General features: G+C 36.4%; 1 protein-coding gene across 3 annotated transcripts in view; it reads right to left on the bottom strand.

The window, feature by feature from the left end:
• Nucleotides 1-9,969, bottom strand: part of LOC107668041 (guanine nucleotide-binding protein G(k) subunit alpha-like) — a 16,821-nt gene extending 6,852 nt beyond the window's left edge. The window contains exons 1-4 of one of the 3 annotated variants that reach the window (XM_016459784.1): nt 9,357-9,969; nt 3,423-3,465; nt 2,397-2,538; nt 1,625-1,782 (exon numbers count right to left, since the gene is read on the bottom strand). In XM_016459784.1, the coding sequence (XP_016315270.1) occupies nt 1,625-1,782; nt 2,397-2,538; nt 3,423-3,465; nt 9,357-9,474 (461 nt within the window). In that variant the 5' untranslated portion in view covers nt 9,475-9,969. Of the gene's footprint in view, nt 1-1,624; nt 1,783-2,396; nt 2,571-3,422; nt 3,466-9,356 lie in introns of those variants that run through there. The other 2 variants (XM_016459785.1, XM_016459786.1) reach the window with 2 other exon arrangements.
• Nucleotides 9,970-11,692: the final 1,723 nt, after the last annotated feature.

Genomic DNA, 11,692 nt, shown 5'->3' with positions numbered 1-11,692 from the left:
TTTAAAATGTTTTTGAAAGAAGTTTCTTATGCTCACCAAGGCTGCATTTATTTGATCATAAATACAGTAAAACGAGTAATGTTGTGAAATATTGCCATTTAAAATAACTGTTTTCAATTTTAATCAGTGCTGTCAAACGTTATGTATATATAAATACACACACATACAGTATATATTTTGAAAAGGTTTACATGTATATACATTTATATTCTTATATATAAACATATTTAATATATAAACATAACATATTTTTCATAAATATGACACATAAAAACGTGTGTTTGTATTTATATATACATAATAAATATGCACAGTATACACATTCCACCTTCAATACCACGACTGAGGTGCCCTTGAGCAAGGCACCGAACCCCCAACTGCTCCCCGGGCGCCGCAGCATAAATGGCTGCCCACTGCTCTGGCTGTGTGCACTTAGGATGGGATAAATGCAGAGCACTAATTCCTAGTATGGGTCACTATACTTGGCCACATGTCACGTCACTTTCACTTTCACTAATTTTAATATATTTTAAAATGTTCTTCCCGTTATCGAAAGGCTACATTTTCAGCAGCCATTACTCACAGTTGTACTACTTACTATGCTTGTGGAAACCAGGATATATTATTTTCTTTAATGAATAGAAAGTTCAAAGGAAAAGCATTTTTTTTAAATATATTTTTGCAACATTATAAATATCTTACTTTTGATCAATTTATTGCGTCCTTGCAATGACACCAAACTTTCGAACTGAAGTGTATCTTTTCTGCTAATATTGTACAAATGATTATGGTGGTGGATCTTTCCTATTCAGGAAACCAAAATATCTCCATATTGGATCCTGTGACTCTATTGAGTGTTTTAAAACTCATTTGAAGACGGATCTCTACTCTTTTGCATATAACTGTCCTTAGATGCATTGAAATGGATAGTGATGTGTTGTGTGTTTTATTGTATATGTGTACAAATTGTTTTGTATTTTGGGTGTGCAGAGCACCTTTGTCAAACTGTCATTTTTAAATGTGCTATAGAAATAAATACTGATTGGCTGATTGGTGGGGAGGGGGTGCAAAAATGAGAATCACTGCAATACAGGCCTGATGTTACCAAAGCACTGCTGTTGCAAAAATATAGATGTTTCCATCACAACAACCCACCCTTCTGATTTTGCTATAACACAGGAGCACAAAGCTTCTCTCTCTATAGCTCCGCTGCATGAAAGCATGAGTTCACTGAGAGGAAAGAACTTCGCTCTTGATTATTATCACTGGAAACATTCTTAGTGGCTACCAAAGCTGAAAACGCAAGAATGACTGTAACATGGAAAAATCTGAGAGAAAAAAGTTGTGCAATTCAGAAAGCCCCAAATTTCCCCACAGTCAATGAGCTGGAATCTACCAGGTAAAAAGTGCTGAACAAGTTTGCACAAAGAAGATGGATCTTGATCAGCCGTACAACTGTGCCTCGACCTGAATCTTTTCCATTTAGGAAACGAATTTCTTGTTAATCAATCACTTCAAACAAAAGCATGATTCTCTGGAGACAAATTACGATACAATAAACCAAATGTACTGTAAGTAAAAATAATATTTGCTAAAGTTAAACCAAAAACTCAAGTGCACTTACTAGGCTGCTGAATCATTGAGCTGATACTCTCGTGATCTGACGAAACACGTCTGCACTCCTTCGTCCTTCCACAGTCGGCGGATGACCCCAGAGAGCTCAGGGGTCATGACTCCTTCCTCTGCAGTGCCGGCGAGCACAAAGAGCTGCCGAGCATCGTCCTGATGTTAAACAGAACAACATTAGAAGATAGTCTGAAAACGGAGTCTTTGTGACTGATTGATTCAAATATACCTCATAAGTTCATGACTGAAGCTACACTAGCTGTGCTAGATGTTTATTTTTGTGTGGTAGCAGTTAGAAATAGAAATTTGTTAAATTTATAGTTTATTTATTTCTATTATGTTGTTGTACTCAATTCAGGTATAATATAATTTCTTTCTGAACTGAAAAAATTATTTATTGTTTCCATCAAAAATGTTTCCTCCTGTTTTAGTTAAAACATATGTGGGTAAATACTGCTATTTATTTTTATGCATATAGCTGAATATAATATCATTCTTTCATGTTAATTTGATGAAAAACATCGTGGGAAAACATCACTGGATTCTTAGTGTATTTAGAAATGGTGACCAATTATGGTGGTACATAGCCTCATGATTTTATAAATGATCCGAAATACTTTTGTCCTGGGAAGACTGAAAAAATAAACATTTTTCCAAGTACTAAACTCTGTTTGGGTTGACCAGAGGGAGAATTTTATAGGCAACACTGTACTCAAATTCCAGCACTACACAGTCTAGACTAGAGAAGTGTTTTTATTTCTTTATCTTACCGCTCTTGCAGGATCCCCAAAGTCGATCTTTAAGCGGCCCATGGCCCTTATAATGGCAATGATGGACTGAATAGTGTTGCTATAAACCACGACTTTGTACTGCTTGCACTCCTCATCTGAGTAGCCATCTTCATGAATGATCCTTATGTAAAACAAATCAGATAACGACATCTACTGCACATCAAACAAAACAATTAAATCAGCAAGATCCAATAATAACTGCAAGTAACATTCCCTCTAAGCTGTGTGCACAGGCGGCCTTGATGATGAATTCTAATGGTGGTGCTGCACAAACAAAAAAATTCAGTTCTTTTCTTCTTGAATGGCCAATTCAGTTCTTGAATGGCCATATAACCATTCATTTCTATACACATTTTAGTATCAAATATTTATTATGTACGATAATTTTATATTTGATTACAATTATTTACATTATGTAATTTATTTAATTTGTATATATGTTCTAATAATTACATATGAAGAATTTATTTGCAAAAATAGAGAACTCCATTTTTATTAATTTTCATAAATCATGTTTTTTCTTGTTTTATTGTGTTAGTTAGCAGTTTTTTTTTTTTGCTATTAGCTTTTTAGTTTTTGGCTTTTTTAGTTATTATTATTTATTCAAAACAACCCAACTGCAGTTTCATTGATATTAATTGGAATGTGCATTGAATTTATTTAATACACGAGTTTCACAATTTGAGTTGAATTACTGAAATAAATGAACTTTTCCACGACATTCTATTGAGTTTGACAATTTATTGAGATGTACCTGTATTTATAATGCATACATACATATACATATATGCATATAATTATATATATTCATATATACACATATACAAATATTCATATATACATATATTCATAACCATTATACTGTATATCATGGTGGCCAAAAAGTCAGCCCAAAGGTTTTGCACAGCGAGAACAAAAACTAGAGGGAACATTGACTACCAGTCTCAATCTTGCATAAAGATAATCAGCATAAAGAAAAAAAAAAAAAAAAATCAAAACACTCACTTCATTTGCTTAACTATTGTGCTCTTCCCTGATTCCCCAGCACCTAAAAGAGCACAAAAACACAGAACGTTGTTGATGAGGTTGATATGGCAAATGGATAAATGCAGTTTATTCGCCTGACCCCAAACATCACACGCTCAGGAGAAGGTCTGCATTAGATGAATAGAAGCTTTCAACCTCTGCCTCCCACATCAAAAGCCCAGCATGAGCTGCAGAACGAGCTCTCTATTTCGGGTTGTGCTTGCCATACGGTGAGATTAAATGCCCTGAAGATGAAAGGTTTGTCTGATGTTAGTTCCCCCAGCCGAAGTGTTTGTGAGGACAGCAGGAGCTACGATAGGTGAACTTTTTTAACCAAGTCAAATGACTCACTTAAATGGCTTATTAACTAATACACCAGAAAGAGATGTTTGTACAAACATGAGCAAACAGGCCAGTGGACACATGGCGTGTACGTAATCCAATGCTTTACTTCTCAGCTGACAAGTGAAATGAATATTAGTATAGTTCACATAACACTTTACATTAATATGCTATTTAGCAGGTATTGCATTACATTTTTAGCACATTTTGGATATGGAGTAACAGAGTCCGTATCCTACAAATCACTTTTACATACCTACATTTTTGTATTAAAATGAATAAGACTTGAATTAAAAACATCCTTTGGCTTGCCATTCTGGTAAAAAAAAATTCAGTCCAATAACAGTTGGTCAACTGTTCAATCTTCAGGATCATTTGTGCCGGCGGTTACATGCAGCAAATCTACTGTAGGACGCATTAAGGGTTAGATCAATAATGTCTGCTTCTGAGGTGTGGCTTGCTGCCATATTAGCCCAAATTTATTACATGGTGAAGGAATAACTGTGGGTCTTGGGGGCTAGAGAATCATGTGGAAAATTTCTTCTGAGAGTCTTGAACCGCAGGCATGCTGCAGCTGAGAGTGAGACGGCCAAAACATCCTGCCACGTCTGATGAGGCCTTGTAAAAGGTCAATGAGTTATCAATGGTTGAGCCAAACAAAGTTTTCATGAAAATCAGTTCTGGAATTGCCAAACAGATTGAGAACACACAAACCTACTGACCTTTCCACCAGTGTACAGTTAAGCAAGCCGGATGTGGGTTAGTCTTTTTTTTTTTTTTAAAGGAGTAGTAAAGGAGTAGTTCACCCAAAAAATTTGAATCAGCTCAATTTGTGCACGAATCATTAAATGGGAAGTTCCCCCAGAAATGAAGATTCTGTCATTATTTCCTCATCCTCAAGTTGTTTTAAACATGTATGAGTTTCTTTCTTATGTTGAACACAAAAGAAGATGTTTTGAAGAATGCGGGAAACCAAACAGTTGCTGGTTCCCATTGACTTCCATGGTACTGAAAAAAGTAAGTCAATGGGAATCTGTTTGGTTACCCACATTCTTCAAAATATCTTCTTTTATGTTATACAGAAAAAAAAGAAAGTTTGAAATAGGGCTGTGCAATATACCTAAATTATCGAAATATCGCAAATGTACATATCGCAATATGCATATCGCTACAGCTTGCAATATTTGGGGCCATGAACAAAAGACAAAGAGAAAATCACTCACTGCTCTTACCTAAATAACTTTTGTAGCTTAAATAAGAATCAGTGCATATTGAATTCAAACAGTAAATTTATGAGTTATCGCATATCGCATTTTTCTTCAATATTGCACAGCCCTAGTTTGAAACAACTTCAGGGAGAGTAAATGATGACACAATTTTTATTTTTGTATGAACTGGATAAAATGATTCACTGAGGACACACATTTGGCATTTTACATTGTTAGTTCTCTCATTAAAGGTGACATATCATATCTCATTATAATATTACCGCCCCTTAATCTGTAAGTTTACACCCACGGAGCCATCATTTTGATTTCGCAAGCGACAACGGTGTACCAGTTCTGATGCCATGGCGAAAGTTCAAGCAAAACATGCTAACTGTTCTGTCTTTGGCTGGGAGCAGCAGCTCATTTGCATTTAAAGAGACAGACCCGAACAACAGCGTGTTTCTGCTTCCACTCAAAATAGGCATTTTCAAAATGATATTATAAATGATCTGTGGAGTATTTTGAGCTGAAACTACACAGACACATTCTGGGGACACCAGAGACTTATATTACATATTGTAAAAAGGGTCATAATATGTCTCCTTTAACATACTGTAAGTAAAAATCAGCAATAAAAATCTGACAACAATAGTATCATGGATTTTGCATCTTCAGATCAAATATGTATATAAAGTGTATTATTTATTATTGCAGAACTGTTAAAAACTGTTACATGTGTTACAAAGTAAAATAAACAAGCAATTGTAATGAATGAATTAATTACTAATTTTTAGGTTCTCATTGTGAGAGCACTGATTTAGGATCAGCCAAAGTAAATGTATCCATTCATTTCACACAAACTGGATCCCAGATCAGTAGTTCCACACTTTTACCTAATAACCACAGCTCTGCATTTACAGCCACTTGAGCGAGAGCCACACACAGCTCTCAAAATCTCCACATACACATCTGTGAACATTTGAATGGGTGTGTGAATGGCTTACTCCTGCTGTAATTATACAGTTAGCTGCAGTGGCATGTGCAGTGTGGTTAAGATGGCCGCTATTATCAACCCCAGCTGAGCAGAGCCGTGCTTTATGATTTATATCTTTTTTTTATTTAACTATTTATTTTCAATAGTGCAGATTTACATTGAGCAGTAAGCTGACCCTTGAGGACAAATCCCCTACCGAGCAATATCCTCATGTGGGATAATCATGGTGTTATCAAAAATGGAAACTAATTTTACATTGAGAAATCATCCCTCAGCTGACAAGCAAAAAGTTTCTTCCAGAGTTCAAATCAAAAATGTTATATTTATTCACCCTCATTTTTTTCTGTGGAAGACAAAAGGAATTTTTTGAACAGATAGTGGCATTCATGTGAGGTCAATGATCTTGCCACAATGTCATAATTACAAGTGGGAAACTCTGAACTTTCTGAAAGACAAGAGTTTCAGAGTTGGGGGCTTGTCAGTGTCAGGAACACAATAGATGCAGCATCTGTATTGATGCTAAATTGGTTGTTTAATGATTTTTTTCATTTAAAATAAAACTTATTACGTGTTACATGTGCACAATTTGACAGTATTGCACATTTATAAAAAAATATATAATGGTTCAATTTAAATTTAAAACATAAAAAAGCAAAAACACATCTGACGCACATTCCTTACTCATCATCTTATTCCGACTAAAGTGACATGAATGCACCAGGCGTCTTAATTACGACTTCCCAACTCGTGAATATGAAGTTCCTTGGAAAACTTGAACACATCATATGTGAGAAAAATATTAAGTGTGCTATTTTCAAGACAAAACCTTTCCTAGACTAAAATAAATAAATAATAATAATTAAAATAGTAAACTAAATAAATTAATTTCATGATTTCAGCATAGTCTTTAGAAAGCAAAACAAAATGGTTAAAAAAAAACATTTTTTTCCTTTCTTCATTACTGATGTCAAACAGACAACGATCTTCAGTGACATGAAATCATATCGATTTTGTTTGTTTTTTTGTCCTTGACAGGTGTGGTCTCTATAAACTGCTGATATAAGGAAAAGAGCAGAAGTGTGAAGACTCTAACAATTTTCAGTTAAACAATTTTAATAGTTTTAGTTTTTGTTCTAGTTGATAATGATAACAACACTGATATATAACAGTTGCGGAATGGAAAGAGATGAACAACAGTGGACTTTCTTTTCTCTGTGGAACATAAAAAATATATTTTGAGAAATGTCTCCAATAGGCTCCAATGTAGTTTGGTTCCCAATTTTCCTCAAAATAACTTATTGTGTGTTCTGCAGAAGACACACACAGGTTTGGAAAGCATAAGGGTGAGTAAATGATGACAGAGTTTTTATTTTTTTGGGTGGAGTACCCTTTAAACAGCTCACTTGAATTGCAGTTCAGCCAGAAGTAATAGTAGAGTCATCATAGCCTAATGCACCTGAATCTGCTGATGTCAGAGAGTCACAGAGAACACAAAGAAAAAGCCACAAGAGAGTTCCCACAATGTGATAAAGCTCAGCGCTCATTGTGCAATGCTAATTACAACTCATCCATAGTCAACTCTGCTAGACAGTTGCAATCCTCTTGCCTACAGGGATGTAGCCATGCTGTCTAATCTCACCAGCAGTATTAAAACAGCAAGATCGTATAAAAATAATCAGTAATTCAGGATGACTCGCTAGCTCACTGTGATCACTCAGGCCACAGAAGTTGGTCTTCGTCCAGCTGTAACCTCAGAACTCGCCGTCCTCGGACAGTTCTTTCAGAGCGGCTTTTATTAATGAACGGCATTCTGTGTTTAACGGAGCGTGTAATATTCGGCTCATTGAAATGCTCGTCCCACATACCGTGGGTTTCCACATCCAGAGTAAAAAGCCAACCCACACCCCCCTTCAAACTTGCCCCAATGCATGATTTAAATGCAGTGGTGGACGAAGTACACAAATCAAGTACTTGAGTAATCAGACACCACTTCTGCGTGTCGGAGCACGTGATATATTATAAGGAGTAACGATATGTTTTATGAAATGTAGTGAAGTAAAAAGTACGATCTTATGCTTTGGAATTTAGTGAAGTAAAAGTAAAAGTTACTCAAAATAAAACTACTCCAGTAAAGTACAGATACTTGAAAAATTTACTTAAGTACAGTAACGAAGTAAAACTACTCCGTTACTGTCCACCACTGTTTAAATGCCAAGAAGGGAAGGGTTTCATAACTTGAGAAAAAAAGGGTACAAAAAGGAGGATTTTTACACACACAAATGCTGATCCACTGACAGGAATGCTGTCTTGGATATGCACGGCTAATCTGTCTGAAACATTACATAAGAATTTGACAACATCATTCACCAACAGACAAAGCTGCTGATCATAACTTCTGATGGTGTAATCTACTGCAATAGTTTTAACCTGTTTTGACAGAGAATCTGGATGTAGAAAAATATTACAGTCCAAAGGAATACAATCCCACATAGAAATCACAGATGTCATTCCATATTTGACCACTCCTTAACAAACCACAGTATGATTTACTCAGAGAAACCACCTCTCTGTCACAAGGCACTTGCTACTTTATGAGAATATCTATTTATGTTAATTCATTCAGCACTTTTTTTCCCAAAGCAACCTATAAATAATACAAACAGAAGCAATTAACACAATTAAAGGGATCAAAACATTACATTTAAAAATATCCACCTGTATCTGTTATCTAGGGTGCTTCTCTCTCTAAAAATGGGTATGCTACCGACAAAGGATCCAAAAACCATCAGACAGACAAAACACCGGTATTTTGTCACTCTATTGGTCCAAATCAGCTATTATCTCCTGCATTCCATCATGCTTTGATAGCTGGAATACTGCCATAATCACACCATTGCTTTCCACTGTTTTGCTGTGATCCCGGGGTGTGTGAGTGTGTGGGTTTGCTTCTCATGTCACACAGAGCAACCAAATGCTGTAGGTTTTGGGACACTGGGGGAGGATTGCCAAGGGAAACATGTTTTGACAGCACACTGAGCCAAGACTAGTACAAACGGAACACATTCTGAATCCACTTTATAATTTAGTCGACAGGTTTGAATAATGTTCAACAGGTTGTCGATCTTTGTTCTACACTCTGTAAGATATTTCAGCCTATTACAGCTGAATGCTTAAGTTGAATTGCTGCCTTAAATTTTAACATGACAATCTGCAGTGACAAGTTCACTTTTTGGACCACTTGTATTAGGCTACTGAACACAATCGACAAGCGCGAAAACGATTCGTGAAAGGAAGAAAATGACAGAAAAACAAAACAGCATGCATTTGCGTTTTTAAACATTGATATTAAGAAAGTCTACTGTATCATACCGAGCAGCAGTAGTTTGACTTCTCTGGATGCTTTCTCTCCGTCCTCTCGCAGGTTCCGATCAATTATCTTACTCCTCTCCATCGCTGCTTTATCTTCAGCACTTAACGTGCAACCCATTTTGCAAAACGTTTATAAAACGATTAATAAGAACCTTTAAAACTGGACGTTGTAGTGATTTTCCTTCAGCTTGAGGAATAACGAAGCCAAGGAGAGAAAAGGCGTTGGCAGGTTCGCACGAGATGATGCCAGCGTATGAAAACAGATACTTTAAAATATTAAAAATGCGGTTCTTGTAACACCAAGCCTAAACGGGACCGCGATCCACCGAAATTACATTGGCTGGGGCAGAGCAAAGGATCCAAAACCAGAATCCCAGATGAACAATGTTTCCGTGACTAAAAAGTTTCTACTGCTGAGGTTCTGCGGTCTGCTGCGAACGCCAGTTTAAGTTCTTTCACGCAAAAACGGTATCCAGGACTGTATCCAAAATATGTAGCTAAATGTCTCGAAGTGGATCACAATTAGAGCTGCTAACGAATCGGTGTTTTTGAATGAATCTTTTAAATTAACGAATCGTTCTCGTTCAGTTCCATGCACTGACTCACACGTTTCGTTCGCTGAAGGCTCTCCCGTTTGAAGCGCGTGACTGACGTCCGAACCACCAGAACTCTGCGATTTGTGAGGAAGCAACATTATTGGTTGGACCTACTGAACGAACACGCCCATTTCACCAAACGAGTCAGTTTTGAGTCTGAACGACGGTCGGAGCGGCACTAATCGAGACTGACGAACAAGTGAACAAGTCAAACTGAGACATCTCGTTCTTGAACGGAGATTTAAATATTAGTGTGTAAAATGGCTAACGTTATATACAAATGTCATTTGTCAATATACAAACTATATATATATAAGTGTAATGATTATATACAATTAAAATAGCCTACAGTAGGAGCGTTATTAAAACTGTTTTTGAAACAAATTTTAATGAAAGATGTTAATAAAAGCTTGTTTCGTTCTTAAACAGTCTTTTAAGCAATCGGTTGAGTAATGATTCGCTGATAACCCACAAAAAGGCACTTGTCGCCACTTATGCTGCAGAAAGAATCACTGAACGAATCGGTGAATATTTTAACGGCATGATTCAAGATTCGACTCACCGGGATAAATCTACGGTGAAATTCGGACAAAATCGAATTTATCTAGCCTATTTATTTATTTGTTTTAAACCTTTTTTGTGTTAAGAAATGCTTCCAGTAGTTTTGGCCTTTGGAACGAACGAAGGGTCTATACAAGAGAGCTTTGCATAATATTTTGATTATTTAGGATAGATAGTTTCAATATGACTTTTGTTAAAAATTGTGAGCATTTTTAAATACAAACTGCCATTTCATCTCAGTGCATGTTTACAGACAGAGATACAAACTTCTGCATTGTTGCTTTGTAAAGTGATGCAGCAGGTTATGAAGGGCCTTTTGCTCATGAACGCACTCCCTTCGCCAGAGAAATGTCACAGAGGATAAGTTACCATGGAAACACCAAGTCCCACAGTGGTTGAGAATAAAGCCTGTGTTCCGCCACTGAATCACAGTTGAGCTGAGTCTGGATTTGTTTAGTCTCACTGTGGATCTCGGACTTAAGAACAGGAATGTTCCTTTACCTGCCACCAAGTGCAATATACGGGTACTTTCACACAGAGGCAGGTCCCAAAATTAGCTGAATTGTTTTAAACATACAGAAACACTTTTAACTGGCGGATCCCTCAATGAATCCTTTACCGCTGCATAACATAAATTAGCATAGCATAACATTAAATCAGGCTTTACTGATTATTTATTCATCTGATGCCACCTGTTGAGTTTATCTCTGGAATTTATAACGTCCCAATATTATGATCTAGAAAATATGCATACAGATTTTCAACATTTGAAACTCCCATTGCTTCTACCATTGATTAATCAAAGCATACAGTTTTTTTGATAATATAGCAAATAATGTTTAGAAACCTTGATTCATTTTTCATAGAGATGTAAATGCAGATTCTTTTGATTGTAATGAAGTCATTATCTTTTGTGAATCTAAAACAGCTACTGAAAACTCTCTGGGTTGAGCGGACGAGGAGCAACCTCCCCCAGTGCTGCAAATGACTTCACAAAGCTCTCAACACCTTCATCTCTCAGCAGAGCTAAAAGGTCAAGGTTGTTTGAACTTCACCACTAGGGGCCTCCCTCTTACTTACCAAACATCAAAGTACACTGATGTGGGGCGCACTGATGTGTGTTGTTCACATGAGTGTGTGTCTATATACATTTGTTTGTGTGTGCATGTTCGTAAATAT

This window comes from Sinocyclocheilus anshuiensis, unplaced genomic scaffold (genome assembly GCF_001515605.1).
Source record: "Sinocyclocheilus anshuiensis isolate Anshui unplaced genomic scaffold, SAMN03320099.WGS_v1.1 scaffold1024, whole genome shotgun sequence".
In the NCBI taxonomy this organism is placed as follows: Eukaryota; Metazoa; Chordata; class Actinopteri; order Cypriniformes; family Cyprinidae; genus Sinocyclocheilus; species Sinocyclocheilus anshuiensis.
This window is presented reverse-complemented; position numbering and strand designations above follow the sequence as displayed.